This window comes from Phocoena sinus, chromosome 11 (genome assembly GCF_008692025.1).
Source record: "Phocoena sinus isolate mPhoSin1 chromosome 11, mPhoSin1.pri, whole genome shotgun sequence".
NCBI lineage: Eukaryota > Metazoa > Chordata > Mammalia > Artiodactyla > Phocoenidae > Phocoena > Phocoena sinus.
The window spans coordinates 51,326,946-51,350,448 of NC_045773.1; the positions used below are offsets into that span (position 1 = coordinate 51,326,946).

Here is a 23,503-nt window from a genome sequence, read left to right on the forward strand (position 1 = left end):
GTCAGAGGTCGGCAAACAACAGCCCACTGGTCGAATCTGTCCAACAGTCTAGTTTTCTATGGCCCACAAGCTAAGACTGTTTTTTACGTTTTTGAAGGGTAGTTAAAAAGGGGGAAAGAAAAATATATAAAATAGAGACTATGTATGTGCTTCTCAAAGTTTAGAATATTTACTGCCTAAAATATTTACTATCTGGCCCTTTACAGAAAAGGTTTACCAGTCTCTGTCTTACACTGAAGAAAATGGTAATTGGAGAAATAGGAATGTGACAGAGAAGAGGAAGTCAGGAAATGCATCAGAAAATTACCTTGAAAATGGGGAGCAATTCAATACCTGTAAGGGAAGAGAGTGGGGTATAATGTACACAGAGATGGAAAGCTATGCTGTGTGCTGCAGAGCCATCGGACAGACCACTGAGGCCAGAACACATGATAAATGGGAGGATTCAGTAGGAAAAGAAGCTGACTGAGGGGAAGAAGGGGATAGGTTGAAGTCAAAGTATAGAAGGCTTTGAATATCAGGAAGAGAAATTTTGATATTGTTCCATTAGCAGTTTTTGGTGAGGAGGTAATGTCATCCATCCTAGTTTTTATTTCAGCTATGAACAGCAATTAAAAAGGGACAATGAGGGCTTCCCTGGTGGCGCAGTGGTTGAGAGCCCACCTGCCGATGCGGGGAACACAGGTTCGTGCCCCGGTCCGGGAAGATCCCACATGCCGCCGAGCGGCTAGGACCGTGAGCCATGGCCGCTGAGCCTGCACGTCTGGAGCCTGTACTCCGCAACAGGAGAGGCCACAAAGTGAGAGGCCTGCGTACCGGAAAAAAAAAAAAAAAAAAAAAAAAAAGGGACAATGAGAAGCATTGGTTTAATTAAGTAGGACTTCTTACAGCTCATGTAAGAGAGGCAGGGTCCGAACTAGAGCTGTATTTATGATAATTGATTGAAGGAGGTTTTATTCAATAAATTCAGGAGATTTCAGATATAGAAATGAGTCTTGATAATTGGATATGGATGAGGAAGGTGAAGTCAAGTGCTTCAGACTGTGATCTCTAGAGTCAGAATGCCAGGGTTTAAGGCTGTGCTCTATCCTTTGGGCAAATTAATTTAACCTCCATGTTTCTCTTTTTTCTAATCTGTATCATATGGGCTCAAAGAGTAGAATTGAGAGGGTAAGAATTAAGTTTGTTGTTCTGTATCAGTATGTAGTGTTTGAGTTGACACTCACTGCCTGTGTAGAGATGTCTGTGAGCTGGTTGACACTCTGACTTAATGGCTGAATTGAAGAACCAGTGCTGGAGATAAAGGACTAGGTGTGAGAAGTACAGCTGATAGAGCTAAGGGTACAAGTGATACTGCCCAAGAAAAGATAATAAAAGGGAAGTGAGCTGAGATCAGCACCAACCAGGTGGGCACCTATGTAAGGGTAGGTGGAGGGAAAGTGTTAATAAAGGAAGAAAAACAGGGCAGAGCTGTGTCGTCAGATGCCAAGAAAGAACAAAAGCTCAAGAACGAGACAGTTGAAGAAGTTAAGAACCAGAAGGCTAAGGAGAAAACACCAAATACTTGATTAAGAATCATTTGCATATATATTTTAGGGAACAAATGTAGAAATGGAAGATCCATCCCAGCTTTCTTGGTCACCATTGTATGTCTTCAGTTTATAGTACGCAGTAGGTGTTTGGTAAATATCTTTTAAATTAAGTTAAATTGTATATTTGACAAACATTTTAAGTTAAAATTATGGGGAACCCTTAAGGTCTTTTTGAACTATTAAGCATAGGAATAGTTGGAGCCTTAAATAAGTTAAGTGGGACTTCCCTGGTGGCACAGTGGTTAAGAATCTGCCTGCCAATGCAGGGGACATGGGTTTGAGCCCTGGTCCAGGAAGATCCCACATGCCACGGAGCAACTAAGCCCGTGCACCACAACTACTGAACCTGCACTCTAGAACCCGTGAGCCACAACTACTGAGCCCGTGAGCCACAACTCTGGAAGCCTGTGTGCCTAGAGCCTGTGCTCCGCAACAAGAGAAGACACTGCAATGAGAAGACCGTGCACTGCAACTAAGAGTAGCCCCCACTTGCCACAACTAGAGAAAGACCACACCCAGCAACGAAGACCCAATGCAGCCAAAGCTAAATAAATAAAGAAATTTATTTTTTAAATTAATTAATTATTTGACAGTAAAGATATCTAAAAACATGTCTTATGCTTTAATTTAGGGGGCAAAGTGGAATATTATAGAAGAAAGTGTTAACATTTAGTTATAAATTAATATAACTTAATATAATGTTATGACATTTAGTTATAATTAACTTTTATTTTTCAGGCGTTCATTTGAATTTTTAGATTTGTTGTTGCAGGAGTGGCAGACTCATTCATTGGAAAGGTATGCATTGACTATTCCTGTCCCACCACCCTCCCCTCCCCATTGTCACCGGTTCTTTAGAAATTGATGTGACTGGTTTTGCATTATTTCTCATTTTGCTTTAAAAGTTATTAGCACTGATTTTCCCTTAAAGCTGTGGTGCTCCTCTTATTCATTACAGCTATGATTTTCTTCTTTGTGGGGTGAGTGAGGGTCTCTTAGTAAATGGGTTATATAAGGTATTCCAGGTTAAATTGGGCAAATATTTTAAAATGTATTTCTAGTCACGTGAGATAGGTTTCCTGAGGTGCAGTTAACCAAGTAATGAATTATTTAAGATAGAAGAAAGGCACTTCCTTTCAGAGGAAAGAGATTAAAAAAGTGAAAGAGGAATTTTCTGGTGGTCCAGTGGTTAGGACTTGGCGCTTTCACTGCCAGTGCCCGGGTTCGATCCCTGGTCAGGGAACTAAGATCCTGCAAGCCTTGCTGCGCGGCCATTAAAAAAAAAGGTGAGAGAGATTTGTTGGAAAGTTTTTCCACACCAGTTGTCAGTTGTCATTGGTCAAGTATACACTGGGCAGCATCTAATGAAGCTCTGAGATGAACAAGAGGAAAATGTTGGTCACTGGCTATTTGCATGGCTGTATTTCTCATTAATTTCAAGTTTGAAGCTTGGGATATACATGCATTTATGTTGAACACGTTGCTGATTTTCCATTCTCATGGAAATCATTAAATCTATTCATAACCCATTTCTAAAACATAGAATTTGTTGTTTACTGCAGGCATGACATAATTCCAAATTTTCTTTAAGTTCTTTTGTGGCAGCTGCTATTCAGTTTGGTTAGATTATAACTGATTGTACTATTAGCAAATAATTTTATACATTGGTAGATTAGTGAGGAACCACACAAAAGGTTTTTTTTAATTCATCAAAAATTTGAGATTTGAGTGCTATATGTCTGGACTCCATCTGAAAATAATTATGTCCAGGTTTATAATGTTTGACTTGTCAGAAGGAAACCATACATGAATGAAATGTATGGGATGGGTTATTAGGAAATCTTGCAATCTTAGATTTATTATTGTGTACTAATTATCTTTTTATCTCCCTTGCCCCTTTGTGATTGATGCATAATGTATAGGCAGTATCATTTATGGTGAAATACATAGTTTTACACATGAATCTAAAGGTGTTTTATTTTATAGACATGCAGCCGTCTTGGTTGAAACTATTAAGAAGGGAATTCATGATGCTGATGCAGAGGCCAGAGTGGAGGCAAGAAAGTAAGTCTGTAATGTAGTTTTTGACAGTTTAAACATACTTTGGTCTTTTCTTTGACAGGAATTATATTGGGAGAATGAAAATATCATTCAAATGTCCCAAGTATTCTATTTGATTAGCTCTTTAGTAAAATGGAGGTTGATTTGTCTCCATTAAATCTATACTGGGTGTCTTAACAGTTCACTTAGCATTGTCATTTGTACATTCAACAGTATTCCCATTCCATCATAACATACTCACTTTTGCTGTGAATAAAAATAACTAATTTATTGAACATTTAACATGTACCTGATACTGTTTAGGGCAGTAGGTATGTGTTATTTTCTAATCCTTAAAATGATCCCACAAAGGTGCTGTCTCCTTATATTGGCAACTGAAGTTTGGAGATTTGGGAGTTTACCCAAGGCCACACAGACCCTAAGGATTACAGCTAGCTTTTGAACTGAGATCTCCTTTTCTCAAAAGCTTGCCGTCTTTCTACCAAAACTTGTTAAATATAGAAAGTATTCTACTTGGCACATTGTGGGTGTATTAAAAACCTATGGGGGACTTCCCTGGTGGCACAGTGGTTAAGAATCCACCTGCCAACGCAGGGGACACAGGTTCGATCCCTGGTCCAGGAAGATCCCACATTGCTGAGGAGCAACTAAGCCCGTGTGCCACAACTACTGAGCCTGAGCTCTAGAGCCCACAAGCCACAACTACTGAAGCCCACGCGCCTAGAGCCCACGCTCTGCAACAAGAGAAGCCACTGCGAGGAGAAGCCTGTGCACCACAACGAAGAGTAGCTCCCGCTTGCCGCAACTAGAGAAAGCCTGCGTGCAGCAACGAAGACCCAACGCAGCCAAAAATAAATTTAAAAACTAAAAAAAAAAACCTATGGGCTTAAAAACCCTTGTTCTTCTTGAACATACACATTTTACGGTTAATGTCTAATAATGCAAAGTTATTACTTTTTGTTGTTTGTTCATTTGTTTTACAGGACTTACATGGGTCTTAGAAACCACTTTCCTGGTGAAGCTGAAACACTGTATAATTCCCTTGAGCCATCTTATCAGAAGAGTCTTCAAACTTACTTAAAGAGTTCTGGCAGTGTAGCATCTCTTCCACAATCAGACAGGTCCTCATCTAGCTCGCAAGAAAGTCTCAAGTAAGGTCATATAAATGATAATTACTGATTTCTTTGTCTCTCCAGCTGCACAAAGTTCCTTATGTTGGATGGTTGAATATCTGATTGCTTTCACTTGAAGCCTTTTTGAAAGATGATGACTGAATGTGCTTATTTTCTTTGGCCTGTTTTCTCAGGGGTTGGATTACATACTTGTATAACTTCTCGTTAGGTAAAGAGTATAGGGATTCAAATTTTGTTTGAATATGTTCGTGTCTGTGAAAAAGATTGGAAAGCATTAATTTGTATACTTTTCTTAATACCTGGAAAATAGTCAATATAGTAAGTAGCCCATTTCTAGGGCACTGTAGTGGAAGAACTGTAACGGAGATTCAGAAGTCATCTTCAGAACTCTTACACAGCAGTGTAACTGGTAAAAACTCCACTGCTTTCTTTCCTCACCTCTTGCACGGTTTAAGATTTCAGCAAATCCCTCAAGGGGGCAAAATTATCTAGTATCTGACTCACTTCTCTGTAACTCCACTCATCATTATGTTGGCTACCTCAAACCCTTGCTTCCTTGGCTTACCCCTATTTTCTGTTTCTGTAGCCCTATGAGACTGCTAAGATACCTAGCAGTGGCCACAACTATCTGAAGATTTCCCCAGGGAAGAGCAGCTCACAGAATGTCAGTTTACCTCCCTGTAATTCCTATCTCTTTAGGACCTTAACCCCACAATGATTGCTGTTTGCCTTTACAGCTTTCTGGTACAGAACTGGGACTAGGAGGCACTTAGGGCACAAAATTCAAGGAAGCACTCACAGGGTCTTGTGAGTACTGTACTAAATAAAAGTTCAGTGGCTTACATGTTTTCGGAGTAAAAGCAGATATGATTTGATTTTAAAAAACAATTCTTGTAGGAATAATTACCTATTTAAACTTCTCTTTAAATTTGTGATAAATCCTTCACCTCAAATGAGGTTTGTTGCTTCTTTTCCCTTTACTTTGATTTACTACTCAAACTTTAAAGTGTATATGAATCACCTGAAGATCATGTTAAAATGCAGAAGCTGATTCAGTAAATCTGGGATGGGACCTGAGATTTTGCATTTTTTACATACTCCTGGGTGATGTCAATGCTTTTTGTCTATGGACCAGACTTTGGATAGCAAGGATCTAAACAAGGTATTTTCTTACTCTAGTAGAACATCTTTAAACATAAACAAACAACTTTAAAATCTGTGGACTTGAAGTGGTCTGCCTCAACCTATTAGAGTAACAATTTTAGGGGGCAGTTATAAAAATAATATAATACTGGGTTTAATAACCAACTACCAAATTTACCATTTGATAATAATAACTTAAAGAATGTTTTTCAACACTCTGTCATTAACCTCTCTTCCCCTTACCTTTAAAATTTGTAGACAGGGAATTCCCTGGCGGGCCAGTGGTCAGGACTCCATGCTCTCACTGCCGAGGGCCTGGGTTCAATCCCTGGTCAGGGAACTAAAACTCCCACAAGCCACACAGCGTGGCAGATAGATACATACATACATACATACATACATAGATATACTTTCCAGACTCTCTCACATACTTAGATATTTATTTATGGGCCTCAGAGTACCATAGTAATTAAAGATAAATAATCAAAAAAGATATTAAAGGAGGCAGTGGATTCTTTGAATTGATTCTAGGTGTTTTCCTTTCTAATCATACATGTCATCCTCAGCAGTAGTCCTTAGCTTTGATTCTGTTGCCCCATGCAGTAATACTTAATAGAACTGCTATAGACTGTGTTATACCTACAGGGTAACTGCACGAGTTACCAATGGCCACAACCATATGACTTCGGTGAGACAGGCCTTGGTTACACTGAATTCCCTGTGTACTAGCAATAATACTACCTTTCTTTAAGTAAAATATCTCAGAATAGAAGTGTTGGAGAGTGCTATTATTGAGTTCCCTGTGGTAGTGTGTGCTGAGGACCAGAGTGAACAACAGCAACCTGGTCCCTGTTTCTGTAGAGCTTACAGTCTTTATTCAATGCTAGTTATTTCATTTTTGCTTCACAGCTAACTTAGATACCACTGATATATGACAACAACTGTTCTAAAGTGATTTGTAAAAGGAAAGTTGAAATCAGAAATACTTCTCAACTCTTCGGAAAACTCAATGTTATTTCATTAATTTTTGTCAGAGGAGTGATAAATTATGTCGTCTTACTAAAAGTATTTCTTTTTACCTTGCAGCCGCCCTTTTTCTTCCAAATGGTCTACAGCAAACCCATCAACTGTTGCTGGAAGAGGTAAATTGCCTTTTTAACTAAGAGTCATAGCATATTTTACTTAATAGAGTAAAAGTGACTTTATAAATAAATTAAAAGTTACTATGTAAAAAGATATTCTCACTCTGGGTCACATCAAGAGTTGAAAAGTTTAAAACACAGAGTTACACTTTAAAAGTTTTAAAAGCACATTAGAACAGTTTTAAAGCTAAGCAGTTTAAAGCAGTAGCTTTTAAACTGTTTTAATATGACCCACAGTGAGAAAATCATTTTACATAGTAAATACCACACTTATATACTGTACCTGTGTTTGTATACCATATACATATACTACATGTCATATATACAATATAGTGTATATAATTATATACATATGCTGTGTAGTATATTGTATATAAGTATACATATATAGTATAAGCCAAAGTTCCAGGAAGCCTACTTACCCTTACCTGTGATGCGTTCTCTTTTCTACTGTGTTTCATTTCTTTAAAGTGCTGTCATGACCCACTTAGTTGATTTCACAGCCTATTAATGGGTCATAACTCAGAGTTTATAAAACTCCTCATTAAAACTGAAAAACTAAAGACCAGAAATTTAATGACTTAATTGGCATTACCTAAGAGTGGCAGAACCTGCATTATTTTCTGAATTATTCTATTCCCAGGCTAGTTCTACTTGCATTATTCTTATAGTTAAAAAATAGCCCCGCTGTCATCTATTTATCTTGTAACAGTGCTTCATTTTCATGAATCAATCATAAACATCATCCTTTCATCTATAAAACAGTCCTATGAACTTCACAAAGTATAGTTATTTTTCCCATTTTATGAAAGGGGAAAATGAGGCAGAGAAATATTGAGAAAATTGTCCAAGAAGAATTAGTTATGACAGCATTGAAACTGAGGCATTCTGATTTTAAAATATGCTAAAGTACTTTCTAGTATCCATTTGGCCACTACTTCCTTTTTGACCATTTGTCATCATGGATTAATCTCATGGTGATTTCAAGTTTATATAATTTTTGTGCCGTTTGCAGTGACTGAAATAATAGGTTACCTTTGCTTTGTTTTTCATAGTATCAGCAGGCAGCAGCAAAGCCAGTTCCCTTCCAGGAAGCCTACAGCGTTCACGAAGTGATATTGATGTGAATGCTGCTGCTGGTGCCAAGGCACATCATGCTGCTGGGCAGTCTGTACGAAGTGGGCGGTTAGGTGCAGGTGCCCTGAATCCAGGTTCCTACGCATCACTAGGTAAGACAGCTAACTATGGGAAAGTACAACATTTTCTCCCTGGTCTCAGGGAAGCAGTGAATCATCATCAATTTCAGTGATTGATGATGGTGATATATTTATCATTTCTATTTCATTCTTGCTAGTTAAGGATAGTCCATATGTTTTATATGATTCTGTCCTTGCAATGTAGTTCTGAGGTATCTGAAATACCTTGTTTCTCTTTTCCCCCTGTTGTCCTCCTAACCATCTTAATCAAAGGAACAATTCTTTATTCCATGATTTGCATATAGAATTTTCAAAGTTCTGCACTACAGCCACATCCAGCTGCTGGATACTAAGGGACTTCGGTGTTGTACCCAGCTTCTCTATCCTCTTTCTCCTACTTCAGTTCCCTTACCAAGAAGTTAAAGCCTTTTGGAAATCTGGGAAAACCGCAAAGCTGAATCATAATCAAAGCTTAAAAATAAATAAAATACCTAGGAATAAACCCACCTAAGGAGACAAAAGACCTGTATGCAGAAAACTATTAGACACTGATGAAAGAAATTAAAGATGATACAAACAGATGGAGAGATATACCATGTTCTTGGATTGGAAGAATCAACATTGTGAAAATGACTATACTACCCAAAGCAATCTACAGATTCAGTGCAATCCCTATCAAACTACCAATGGAATTTTCCACAGAACTAGAACAAAAAATTTCACAATTTGCATGGAAACACAAAGGACCCCGAATAGCCAAAGCAATCTTGAGAAAGAAAAACGGAGCTGGAGGAATCAGGCTCCTGGACTTCAGAGTATACTACAAAACTACAGTAATCAAGACAGTATGGTCCTGGCACAAAAACAGAAATATAGATCAGTGGAACAGGATAAAAAGCCCAGCGATAAACCCATGCACCTATGGTCACCTTATTTTTTTTTTTTTTTTTTTTTTTTTTTTTTTTTTTTTGCGGTACGCGGGCCTCTCACTGTTGTGGCCTCTCCCGTTGCGGAGCACAGGCTCCGGACGCGCAGGCTCAGCGGCCATGGCTCACGGGCCCAGCCGCTCCGCGGCATGTGGGATCTTCCCAGACGGGGGCACGAACTCGTGTCCCCTGCATCGGCAGGCGGACTCCCAACCACTGCGCCACCAGGGAAGCCCGGTCACCTTATTTTTATATAAAGGAGGCAAGAATATACATTGGAGAAAAGACAGCCTCTTCAATAAGTGGTGCTGGGAAAACTGGACAGCTACATGTAAAAGAACGAAATTGAACACTCCCTAACACCATACACAAAAATAAACTCAAAATGGATTAAAGACCTAAATGTAGGCCAGACACTATAAAACTCTTAGAGGAAAACATAGGCAGAACACTCTATGACATCCATCATCGCAAGATCCTTTTTGACCCACCTCCTAGAGAAATGGAAATAAAAACAAAAATAAACAAATCAGACCTAATGAAACTTAAAAGCTTTTGCACAGCAAAGGAAGCCATAAAAAAGATGAAAAGACAACCCTCAGAATGGGAGAAAGTATTTGCAAATGAAGCAGCTGACAAAGGAATTATCTCCAAAATATACAAGCAGCTCTTGCAGCTCAATATCAAAAAAACAACCCAATCCAAAAATGGGCAGAAGACCTAAATAGACATTTCTCCAAAGAAGATATACAGATTGCCAACAAACACATGAAAAGGTGCTCAACATCACTAATCATTAGAGAAATGCAAATCAAAACTACAATGAGGTGATAACTCACACCGGTCAGAATGGCCATCATCAAAAAATCTACAAACAATAAATGCTGGAGAGGATGTGGAGAAAAGGGAACCCTCTTGCACTGTTGGTGGGAATGTATATTGATACAGCCACTGTGGAGAACAGTATGAAGGTTCCTTAAAAATCTAAAAACAGAACTATCATACGACCCAGCAATCCCACTGTTGGGCATATACCCTGAGAAAACCATAATTCAAAAAGAGTCATGCACCACAGTGTTCATTGCAGCACTGTTTACAATAGCCAGGACATGGAAGCAACTTAAGTGTCCATCAACAGATGAATGGTTAAAGAAGATGTGGCACATATATACAATGGAATATTACTCAGCCATAAAAAGAAACAAAATTGAGTTATTTGTAGTGAGGTGGATGGACCTAGAGTCTGTCATACAGAGTGAAGTAAGTCAGGAAGAGAAAAGCAAATACCATATGCTAACACATATATATGGAATCTTAAAAAAAAAAATGGTCCTGATGAACCTAGGGGCAGGACAGGAATAAAGACACAGACGTAGAGAATGGGCTTGAGGACACAGGGAGAGGGAAGAGTAAGCTGGGACGAAGTAAGAGAATAACATTGACATATATACACTACCAAATGTAAAACAGATAGCTAGTGGGAAGCAGCCGTGTAGCACAGGGAGATCAGCTCGGTGCTTTGCTACCACCTAGAGGGGTGGGATAAGGAGGGTGAAAGGGAGATGCAGGAGGGAGGGGATATGGGGATATACGTATGCGTATAGCTGATTCACTTTGTTATACAGTAGAAAGTAACACACCATTGTAAAGCAATTATACTCCAATAAAGTTGTTTAAAAAAAAAAAACTTAAACATATATTCCCAAAGCTATTCAGGGTTTGTTTTTTATATCCATCAACCTTAAAAGTTTGAGATTGGTTATCCATATTATTTATCTCTGTTTTGTGCTTCATTTTTCTTTCTCTTGGGTAGTACTCAGGGAACACTAGGCAGGCAGATCATTGGAACACAATAGGAAGTGCAGAGATTCTAGGTGTGAATGTGGTACATGATAAAGGTGGCATAGCTGCATTCAATGAGGAAAGCATAAATTATACAGTAAATGGTGTTTAGACATATGGCTTTCAATTTGGTACAAAATTAAGTTAGAACCATGTTTCATACCATATAAAAATTTATTCCAGATAACTAAGAAGTTGAACAAAAATATAAAGCATCTTGACAAAAACATAGTGGTTGAGTATTCATCTCATCTCAGATTGGAGAAGAAATTTCTAAGCATAAAGAGCCAGAAAACCATGAGGGAAAATCCCTTAGGATCGAAATCTTAAGTGTGAAAATATAAAATCAAGTGACTGAAAATTAAAAGGGAAAAAAATTTTGCCAATACAAAAAAAGCTGAAACGTCAACAAGTTTTATAAGTCTATGAGAAACAGATGAGCTTATTTTTATAGAAAAAAATTTTACTTATATCAAGAAAAGCATATTTCAAAATTGCCCCCAAAACCCCCAAACAGATGTTGGACCTCCACTGTAATCAAACAAATGCAAACTGAAAGACCAGTAAATGCAGCAAGAAAGTTAAGGTTAGTGCCTACTGTTCATAAAGAATGTGTTTAAAAGTGCTGATGTGAAGTAATCATGGAATACTTTATCTGAGTGGCATTTTAATAATACCCATGAAGCTTTTTTAAATGTTGAGAGTTTTGAACTAGTAATTCAATGTTTATAGATAATTATGCCAAGAAATAAAAGGAATATTCATTATGTTTCTAAAAATAGATGTATTAGCTTCAACCCTGATGTGTAACAAAGAGGGAGTGATTAAGTTATGGTATATCCTTACAGATACTGTGCAGCCATTAACAAGTCATATTTTTTTTAATTTTTAAAAAAATTTTATTTATTTTTGGCTGCATTGGGTCTTTGCTGCTGCACGCGGGCTCAGTAGCTGTGGCATGCTGGCCCTAGAGCATTCGGGCTTCAGTAGTTGTGGCGCGTGGGCTCAGTAGTTGTGGCTCGAGGGTTCTAGAGCTCAGGCTCAGTAGTTGTGGTGCACGGGCTTAGTTGCTCCATGGCATGTAGGATCTTCCTGGACCAGGGGTCGAACCCACGTCTCCTGCATTGGCAGGTGGATTCTTAACCACTGCGCCACCAGGGAAGCCCCAACAAGTCATATTTTTAGCAAAGATCAAATGATATGGCCTACCAAGCAATGTGTGATACTTTCATTATTTTGTATAAAATTATACATAGATGAAAAACTGGACAAAAATGGGTTTTTTGTTTGTTTTTTTGTTAAGATTCATCTATGTTGTTGCATGTAGCTAAAGTTCATTTATTTATATTTCTATGTACAGTATTCTATGGTATGAATATATCACAATTTAGTTTTCTGTTCTGCTGTTAGTGGGCATCTTGGTTGTTTCCTGGTTTTTTATTATTATGAATAATACTCATGAACATTCTTATATATAGGACTGGACAGAGATGTTTACAAAGATGTCAACAATGGGTTGATTAGTGCTTTTAAGTTTTCATAAAACTTTTCTGTGGTAGAAACATTACCTTCCTAGAAATGCATTATTATTTCAATATATGAAAACTAATCAATATAATATACCATATAGTAAAATAAAGGACAAAAATCACATGATCATCTTAGTAGATGCAGAACAGGCATCTGACAAATTTCAACACCCTTTCATGATAAAAATACTCAACAAACTAGTATAGAAGGGAACTTCCTGAACCTGATAAAGAACATCTGTGAAAAATCCACAGGTAGTATATACGTCATGATGAAGGACTGGATGCCTCCCCCAAAATCAGGAACAAGATAAGGATTTCCACTCTTGCCCTTCCTAACAGCATTATCATGGAAGTTCTAGCCAGGTCAGTTAGGCCAGAAAAAGAAATAAAAGGTATCCATATTGGAAAAGAACTGAAGCTATTTGTAGAAAACATGGTCTTATATATAGAAAATCCTAGGAAATTCACAAAAAAACGATTAGAGCTTATTAATAGTTCAGCAGAGTTACCAAAGATAAGATCAATATACAAAAATCAGTTGTATTTCTAAATGCTAGCAATGAGGGACTGCCCTAGTAGTCCAGTGGTATAGAATCCACCTTACAACACCCGGGACACTGGTTCAATCCCTCATCAGGGAACTAAGATCCCACATGCCATGGGGCAACTAAGCCCACGTGCCACAACTACAGAGCCCACTCACCCTGGAGCCTGTGCGCCACAACTAGAGAAGAGAAAACCTGCATGCCACAACTAGAGAAAAGCCGGCACACCACAATGAAAGATCCCACATGCCTCAATGACGATCCCATGTGGCACAACTAGAGAGATGCCCGCACACCACAACGAAAGATCCCACATGCCTCAGTGAAGATCCCATGTGCCACAACTAAGACCCAACGCAGCCAAAAATAAATAAATAGAAGATGGTGGAGTAGAAGGATGTGTGCTCACTCCCTCTTGTGAGAGCACCGGAATCACAAATAACTGCTGAACAGTCATCAACAGGAAGACACTGGAACTCACCAAAAATGATACCCCACATCAAAAAACAAAGGAGAAGCTGCAATGAGATGGTAGGAGGGGCACAATCACAATAAAATCAAATCTCATAACCACTTGGTGGTTGACTCACGAACTGGAGAACAATTATACCACAGAAGTCCACCCACTGGAGTGAAGGTTCTCAACCCCAAGTCAGCCTTCCCAACCTCGGGGTCCAGCAAAGGGAGGAGGAATTCCCAGAGAAACAGACTTTGAAAGCTAGTGGGATTTTTTTTTTTTTTTTTTTTTTGGCTAGTGGGATTTGATTGCAGGACTTCGACAGGACTGAGGGAAACAGAGACTCCACAAAGTAGTGTGTGCATCAGGTTCCGGGGGAAGGAGCAGTGACCACATAGGAGACTTAACCAGACCTGCCTGCTAGTGTTGTGGGGTCTCCTGCAGAGGCGGGGGGTGGCTGTGGCTCACTGCAGGGACAAGGACACTGGAAGCAGAAGTTCTGGGAAGTACTCTTTGGCATGAACCCTCCTGAAGTCCGCCATTAGCCCCACCAAAGAGCCTTTAGCCTCCAGTGCTGGGTCATCTCAGGCCAAACAACCAACAGGGAGGGAACTCAGCCCCACCCATCAGCAGACAAGCAGATTAAAGTTTTACTGAGCTCTGCCCACCAGAGCAACACCCAGCTCTACCCACCACCAGTCCCTCCCATCAGGAAGCTTGCACAAGCCTCTTAGATAGCCTTATCCACCAGCGGGCCAACAGCAGAAGCAAGAAGAACTACAATCCTGCAGCCTGTGGAATGAAAACCACATTCACAGAAAGATAAACAAAATGAAAAGGCAGAGGGCTATGAACAAGATGAAGGAACAAGATAAAACCCCAGAAAAACAATTAAATGAAGTGGAGATAGGCAACCTTCCAGAAAAAGAATTCAGAATAACAATAGTGAAGATGATCCAGGACCTAGGAAAAAGAATGGAGGCAAAGATCGAGAAGATGCAAGAAATGTTTAACAAAGACCTAGAAGAATTAAAAAACAAACACCTAGAAGAATTAAAGAACAAACAGAGATAAACAATACAATAACTGAAATGAAAAATACACTAGAAGGAATCAATAGCAGAATAACTGAGGCAGAAGAATGGATAAGTGACCTGTAAGGCAGAATGGTGGAATTTACTGCCACGGACCAGAATAAGAAAAAAGAATCAAAAGCAATGAAGACAGCCTAAGAGACTGGGACAACATTTAATGCACCAACATTCACATTTTAGGGGTCACAGAAGGAGAAGAGAGAAAAAAGGGACCTGAGAAAATGTTTGAAGACATTATAGTCGAAAACTTCCCTAACATGGGAAAGGAAATAACCACCCAAGTCTAGGAAGTGCAGAGTCTCAGGCAGGAGAAACTCAAGGGGAAACATGCCAAGAAACATAGTAATCAAATTGACAAAAATTAAAAACAAAGAAAAATTATTAAAGGCAACCAGGGAAAAACAACAATTAACATACAAGGGAACTCCCATAAGGTTGACAGCTGATTCCTCAAAAGAAACTCTACAAGCCAGAAAGGAATGACATGATATATTTAAAGTGATGAAAGGGAAGAACCTACAACCAAGATTACTCTACCTGACAAGGATCTCATTCAGATTTGATGGAGAAATCAAAAACTTTACAGACAAGCAAAAGCTAAGAGGATTCAGCACCACCAAACCAGCTCTACAGCAAATGCTAAAGGAGCTTCTCAAAGTGAGAAACACAAGAGAAGAAAAGGACCTACAAAAACAAACCCAAAACAATTAAGAAAATGGTAATAGGATCATACATATCAATAATTACCTTAAATGTGAATGGATTAAATGCTCCAACCAAAAGACATGGATACAAAAACAAGAACCATATATATGCTGTCTAAAAGAGACCCACTTCAGACCTCGGGACACATACAGACTGAAAGTGAGGGGATGAAGAAAGATATTCCATGCAAATGGTAAACAAAAGAATGCTGGAGTAGTAATACTCATATCAGATAAAATAGACTTTAAAATAAAGACTGTTACAAGAGACAAGGAAGGACACTACATAATGATCAAGGGATCAATCCAAGAAGAAGATATAACAATTATATACGCACCCAACATAGGCACATCTCAATATATAAGGCAAAAGCTAACAGCTATAAAAGAGAAAACTGACAGTAACACAATAATAGTGGGGGACTTTTAACACCTCACTTACACCTATGGACAGACATCCAAACAGAAAATTAATAAGGAAACACAAGCTTTAAATGACACAATAGACCAGATAGATTTAATAGATATTTATAAGACATTCCATCTGAAAACAGCAGATTACACTTTCTTCTCAAGTGCACACAGGACATTCTCCAGGATAGATCACATCTTGGGTCACAAATCAAGCCTCGGTAAATTTAAGAAAATTGAAATCGTATCAAGCATCTCTTCCAACCACAATGCTATGAGAGAAGAAATAAATTACAGTTAAAAAAACGTAAAAAACACAAAACACATGGAGGCTAAACAATACTAAATAACCAAGAGATCCCTGAGGAAATCAAAAAATACCTAGAGACAAGTGACAACGAAAACATGACAATCCAAAACTTATTGGATGTTTATAGCAATACAGTCCTACCTCAAGAAACCAGAAAAATCTCAAATAAACAATCTAACCTTACCACCTAAAGGAACTAGAGAAAGAAGAACAAACAAAATACAAAGTTATTAGAAGGAAAGAAATCAAGATCAGAGCAGAAATAAATGAAATAGAAACAAAGAAAACAATAAAGATCAATAAAACTAAAAGCTGGTTCTTTGAGAAGATAAACAGCACTGATAAACCTTTAGCCAGACTCATCAAGAAGAGGGAGAGGACTCAAGTCAATAATATTAGAAATGAAAAAGGAGACGATACAGCGGACACTGGAGGAATACAAAGCATCATGAGAGACTGCTACAAGCAACTCTATGCCAGTCAAATGCACAACCTGGAAAAAATGGACAAATTCTTAGAAAGGCATAACCTTCCAAGACTGAACAAGGAAGAAATAGAAAATATGAACAGACCAATCACAAGTAATGAAATTGAAATAAAATTGTAATAAAATTTTCCAACAAACAAAAGTCCAGGACCAGTTGGCTTCACAGGTGAATTCTGTGAAACATTTAGAGGAGAGGTAACACCCATCCTTCTCAAACTCTTCCCAAAAATTGCAGAGGAAGGAACGCTCCCAAACTCATTCTACAAAGCCACCATCACCCTGATACCAAAACCAGAGAAGGATGTCACAAAAAAAGAAAACTACAGGACAATATCACTGATGAATATAGATTCAAAAGTCCTCAACAAAATACTCACAAACAGAATCCAACAACACATTAAAAGGATCATACACCATGATCAAGGGGAATTTATCCCAGGGATGCAAGGATTCTTCAATGCATGCAACTCAATCAATGTGATACAACATATTAACAAATTGAAGAATAGAAACTATACGATCATCTCAATAGATGCAGAAAAAGCTTTTGACAAAGTTTAACACCCATTTATGATAAAAGCTCTCCAGAAAGAGGGCATAGAGGGAACCTACCTCAACATAATAAAGGCCGTATACGACAAACCCACAGCAAACATCATTCTCAATGGTGAAAAACTGAAAGCATTTCCTCTAAGATCAGGAGCAAGACAAGGATGTCCAGTCTCACCACTCTTATTCAGCATAGTTTTGGAAGTCCTAGCCATGGCAATCAGAGAATAAAAAGTAATAAAAGGAATACAAATTGGAAAAGGAGAAGTAAAACTGTCACTGTTTGCAGATGACATGACATGATACTATACATAGAGAATTCTGAAGGTGCCACCAGAAAACTACTAGAGGTAATCAATGAATTTCATAAAGTTGCCGGATACAAAATTAACGCACAGAAATCTCTTGCATTCCTATACTCCAACAACGAAAATCAAAAGAGAAATTAAGGAAACAATCGCATTCACCACTGCAACAAAAACAATAAAATACCTAGGAATAAACTTACCTAAGGAGGTAAAAGACCTGTACCTAGAAAACTATAAGACACTGATGAAAGATACCAAAAATGATGCAAACACATGGAGAGATATACCATGTTCTTGGGTTGGAAGAATCAATATTGTGAAAATGACTGTACTACCCAAAGCAATGTATAGATTCAGTATAATCCCTATCAAATTACCAATGGCATTTTTTACAGAACTAGAACAAAAAATCTTAAAGTTTGTATGGAGACACAAAAGGCCCCAAATAGGCAAAACAATCTTGAGGGAAAGAAACGGAGCTAGAGGTATCAGTCTCCCTGACTTCAGACTATACTACAAAGCTACAGTCGTCAAGACAATATGGTACTGGCACAGAAACAAATATAGATCAATGGAGCAGAATAGAAAGCCCAGAGATAAACCCATGCACCTATGGTCAACTAATCTATGACAAAGGAGGCAAGGATATACAGTGGAAAAAAGACAGTCTCTTCAGTAAGTGGTGCTGGGAAAACTGGATAGCTGCATATAAAAGAATGAAATTAGAACACTCCCTAACACCATACACAAAAATAAACTCAAAATGGATTAAAGACCTAAATGTAACACCAGACAGTATAAAACTCTTAGAGGAAAACATACGCAGAACACTCTATGACATAAATCACAGCAGGGTCCTTTTTGACCCACCTCCTAGAGAAATGGAAATAAAAAACAAAAATAGGGCTTCCCTGATGGCTCAGTGGTTGAGAGTCCGCCTGCCGACGCAGGGGACATGGATTCGTGCCCCGGTCCGGGAAGATCCCACATGCCGCGGAGCAGCTGGGTCTGTGAGCCATGGCTGCTGAGCCTGCACGTCCGGAGCCTGTGCTCTGCAACGGGAGAGGCCACAACAGTGAGAGGCCCGTGTACTGAAAAAAAAAAAAAAAAAAAAAAAACAAGACAAATGGGACCTAATGAAATTTAAAAGCTTTTGCACAGCAAAGGAAAGTATAAATAAGACAAAAAGACAACCCTCAAAATGGGAGAAAATATTTGCAAATAAATCAATGGACAAAGAATTAATCTCCAAAATATATAAACAGCTCATGCAGCTCAATATTACAAAAACAAACATCCCAATCAGAAAATGGGTAGAAGACCTAAATAGACATTTCTCCATACAAGACATGCAAATGGCCAAGAGGCACATGAAAAGCTGCTCAACATCACTAATCATTAGATAAAATGCAAATCAAAACTACAATGAGGTACCACCTCACAGCGGTTAGAATGGGCATCATCAGAAAATCTACAAACAGCAAATGCTGGAGAGGGTGTGGAGAAAAGGGAACCCTCTTGCACTGTTGGTGGGAATGTAAACTGATAGAGCCACTATGGAAGACAGTGTGGAGGTTCCTTAAAAAACTAAAAATAGAATTACCATATGACCCAGCAATCCCACTACTGGGCATATACCCTGAGAAAACCATAATTCAAAAAGACACATGCGCCGCAGTGTTCACTGCAGCACTGTTTACAATACCCAGGTCATGGAAGCAACCTAAATGCCCATCGACAGACAGATGGATAAAAAAGATGTGGTCCATATATACGATGGAATATTACTCAGCCATAAAAAGGAACGAAATTGGGTCATTTGTAGAGACGTGGTTGGACCTAGAGACTTTCATACAGAGTGAAGTAAGTCAGCAAGAGAAAAACAAATATCGTATACAAACTCATATATGTGGAATCTAGAAAAATGGTACAAATGAACTGGTTTGCAAGGTAGAAATAGAGACACAGATGTAGAGAACAAGCATATGGACACCAAGGGGGAAAGCAGGGGACGGTGGTCGTGGTGGTTATGGGATGAGTTGGGAGATTGGGATTGACATATATACACCAATATGTATAGGATAACTAATAAGAACTGGCTGTATAAAAAAAATAAAATAAAGATAGTTGATGGAGTCAGAAAAAAAATAATAAACCTTTACAAAAAATGCTAGCAATGAACAATCTGAAAATAAAGTTAAAAAGGAATTCCAATTACAATAGCCTCAAAAAGAATAATACATTGTACATAGGAATCGATAGAACAAAAGAAGTGTAAGACTTCTCTAGGATGAACCACTCTTATGTTTCTCCTTTACTCTTACGTTTCTCCTTTACTCTTACACTCATAATACTGCTGACACCAGATGTGTGGGATTTTCGCATCCAGCAAGTCTTAGACAACACCTAGATGTCCTCAAATTCAATTCAGTTGTGGCCCTAACCATAGTTAACACAGACCTTACAGGTTAAGGGCTGAGCCTGTCACCACCCCCACCCCCACTCACCCCCACCTCAGGCATCAATTGCAAGTCCATGTTGTTACCAGTGCTTCTGACCAACTGGCTCTAAGTCACAGGTTCCCTTGACCCCTCCTTGAGTTAAATTAATTTGCTAGAGTGGCTCACAGATCTTGGGAAAACAGTCTGCTTACTAGATTACTGGTTTATTACAAAGGATATTAAACGGTATGAATGAAAAGCCAGATGAAGAGATACAGGGGGTGAGGTCTGGAAAGATCTCAAGCCCAAGAGCTTCTCTCCCTGTGGAGTTGCAGTGTGCCACCCTCCCAGCATATGGGTGTGTTCACCAACCCAGAAACTGAGTCTTGTGCTTTTGGCATTTTTATGGAAGCTTCATCACATAGTCATAATTGATCATTAACTTAGTCTCCAACCTCACAACTCTTCCCAAGAGGATGGAGGATGGGGCTGAAAATTCCAAGCTTTTAATCATGGTTTCATCTTTCTGGTGACCATCCCCCATCCTGAGGCTGTCGAGGAGACCACCAAGAAATGCCTTATTAGAACAAAAGACACTCCTATCACCCAGGAAATTCCAAGGGATTTAGGAGCTCTGTCAGGTACCAGGGTCAAGGAGCAAATATTAGAGAAAAAGGTACACCAAGTGCTCTTACCACTTGAGAAATTACAAGGGTTTTAGGAGCTCTGTGCCAGGAATTGGGCTCATATGTATGTTTTATTTCACACTTGTGCACAAAACTACAACACATTGTTAGAAGAATTTAAAGCTCTAAATAAATGGAAAGACACACAGGTTATTTAAAGACTTAATATTAAGATGGGAAATTGACGTACAGATTCAATGCAATCCCTATCAAAAGTCCAGCTGCCTTTTTATAGAAATTGACAAACTGTTCCTAAAATCCAAATGACAAAGCAAAGTTTCTGGAATAGATGAAACGATCTTGAAAAAGAAGACCGAACTTGGTGTACTCACACTTCCCCATTTCAAAATTTACTTCAAAGCTACAGTAATCAAGTCTGTGTGGTACTGGCATAAAGATAGACATACACACCAATGTAATAGAATTGAGAGTCCAGAAATAATCCCGTATATCTATGGTCAGTTGATTTCCAACAAGGGTGCCAAGACCATGCAGTAGGCAAGAATTCTTTTGAGCAAATGTTGCTGGAACAACTCAATAGCCAGGGGCCAAGGAATGAATTTGGACCCCTACCTCATATCATATCCAAAAAATTAACTCAAAATGGATTAAAAACCCAAATGTAGGGCTTCCCTGGTGGCACATTGGTTGAGAGTCCGCCTGCCGATGCAGGGGACATGGGTTCGTGCCCCGGTCTAGGAAGATCCCACATGCCATGGAGCGGCTGGGCCCGTGAGCCATGGCTGCTGAGCCTGTGCGTCCGGAGCCTGTGCTCCACAATGGGAGAGGCCACAACAGTGAGAGGCCCGTGTACCAAAAAAAACCCAAATGTAAGAGCTAAAACTATAAAATGCTTAGAAGAAAACACAGGTGTAAATCTTCATAACCTTGAACGATGCAATGTTTTCTTAGATACTACACCAAACACAAGCAACCAAAGAAAAGCTAGATAAATTGGACTTCATCAAAATTAAAAACATTGTGCTTCAGAGGGCACCATCAAGAAAGTGAAAAGACAACACACAAAATGAGAGAAAACATTTGCAAGTCACATATCTGATTAGGGACTTAACATCTCAAGTATATAAAGAACTCATAACTCAGTAACAAAAAGGCAATTCTATTTAAAAATAAGCAAAGAATTTGAATACATATTTCTTTAAAGACAATATACAAATTGCCAGTAAAAGCACATGAAAAGATGCTCAGCGTCCTTAGATATTAGGCAAGTGCAAATCAGAAGCACAATGAGATACCTCTTCACACCTGCTAGGCTGTTATCCGAATGGACAATAACAAATGCTGGTGAGGATATGGAGAAATTGAAACCCTCATACACTGCTCCTGGAATGTAAGTGGAGCCACTATGTGAACAGTTTGACAGTTTCTCAAAAAGTGAAACATAGAGTTAGCATGTGACCCAGTGGTTCCACTCCTAGCTGTATACCCAAGACATGTGAAACATATGTTCTCATTAAAACATGTACACAAATGAATGTTCATAGCAGCATTATTCATAACAGCCCAAAAGTGAAAACAACCCAGATGTCCATCAGCTGGTGAATGGTTAGGGAGGTATGTGCATACAATGAAGCAGAATATTACTCAGCCATAAAAAGGAGCACATTACATAAAAGTGAAATACTAACGCATGCTCTAAGAGGGGTGGAACTCGAAAGCATTATAAAGTTAGACACAAACAGCCACATACTGTATGATTCCATTTACATGAAATGCCTAGAATACGTGAACCCACAGAAACAGAAAGTAAATTAGTTGTTGCCAGGGGTTGGGAGTTGGGAAAATAGGGAATGACATCAATGGGTATAAGATTTCTTTTTGGGGTGATGAAAATGTTCTGGAATTAGATATTTATGAGGATTGTTAAGTCTTGTGGATATATTAAAAACACTGAATTGTATACTATGAAAGAGTAAATTTTATGGTACATGACTTATACATTAATTTTTTTAAGTGGGGAAAATGGAAAACAGAAATAAAACATTCATCCTGAGTCTTAAAAATAAAACATTATATTTAGTATCCATTATTTTTTAGTACCAGAAGAAAATACTGAATTTGAAATGTTTTAGTATGAACTCAAAAGCCATTTGCAGCAATTCTTTTTTTTAAATTTTTGAACGCACCACGCAGCTTGTGGGATCTTAGTTCCCCAACCAAGGATTGAACCCAAGCCCTCGGCTGAAAGCGCAGAGTCCTAACCACTGGACTGCCAGGAAATTCCCAGCAGCAATTTTTTTTTTTTCATAAGAAAGTCATAATAGTGCCATGAGATTGCTTAATTTGTTTCTTTTGGTTCTTTAAGGTTTGAATGGCATGTTTGCTTCTTTACAGAAGGGAAAGGTGTCCCTCTATCCTCTTTTCTTCATCTGGCCCAGGTTCACACTCAGGCACAATGAGATACTTGTCTGTGCCTCTCTCCAGGGCTTAGAGAATAGATTTTCTCATTCTTTCCATTTCTATGTCTTTTTTTCTTTTTCTTCCCTCCCTCCCTCCCTCCGCCCCTCCCCCTTCCTTCCTTCCTTCCTTTTTCTTTCTAAACCCCCTTCCTCAACTTTCTTATACAGATGTGACTTGTGTATTCTTTGTTTTCTTCTCTTTGAGCCTTGTTTATCATGGCTGAACATTTATGGATCCAGAGGTATATGCTTCTATATTGAAAGAATCAGTCTATTGGTAGGTTGCTAAAGGATGAGCAGCTAAAAGCTCGTTGAGTTTTATGCATTTTGAGTTTGAAATCCCTGAGACATCACACTGGAAGTGTTCGGAGGCATAGTAGTATATGAAAGAATTACATACAGTGGTAGAGAACTCAGGAGAGAGATCTGTGCTTGAGATTAGATTTGGAAGTCATTAGAGGATTGTTCTTACTGTAATCTTCTGTAATTAAGATACTGTAATCTTTCAATATTAAACTCAGTAC

The 23,503-nt window shown here is 38.6% G+C and overlaps 1 protein-coding gene across 14 annotated transcripts in view; it reads left to right on the top strand.

Moving 5' to 3' along the window:
• The window catches only part of CLASP2 (cytoplasmic linker associated protein 2), a 178,485-nt gene that overhangs the window by 85,059 nt on the left and 69,923 nt on the right, over nt 1–23,503 (top strand). For all 14 annotated transcript variants that reach the window (XM_032648259.1, XM_032648263.1, XM_032648260.1 and 11 more), the window contains 5 exons: nt 2,331–2,390; nt 3,579–3,656; nt 4,637–4,804; nt 7,016–7,071; nt 8,127–8,300. In XM_032648259.1, coding sequence (XP_032504150.1) covers nt 2,331–2,390; nt 3,579–3,656; nt 4,637–4,804; nt 7,016–7,071; nt 8,127–8,300 — 536 coding nt within the window. The remainder of the gene's footprint in view (nt 1–2,330; nt 2,391–3,578; nt 3,657–4,636; nt 4,805–7,015; nt 7,072–8,126; nt 8,301–23,503) is intronic.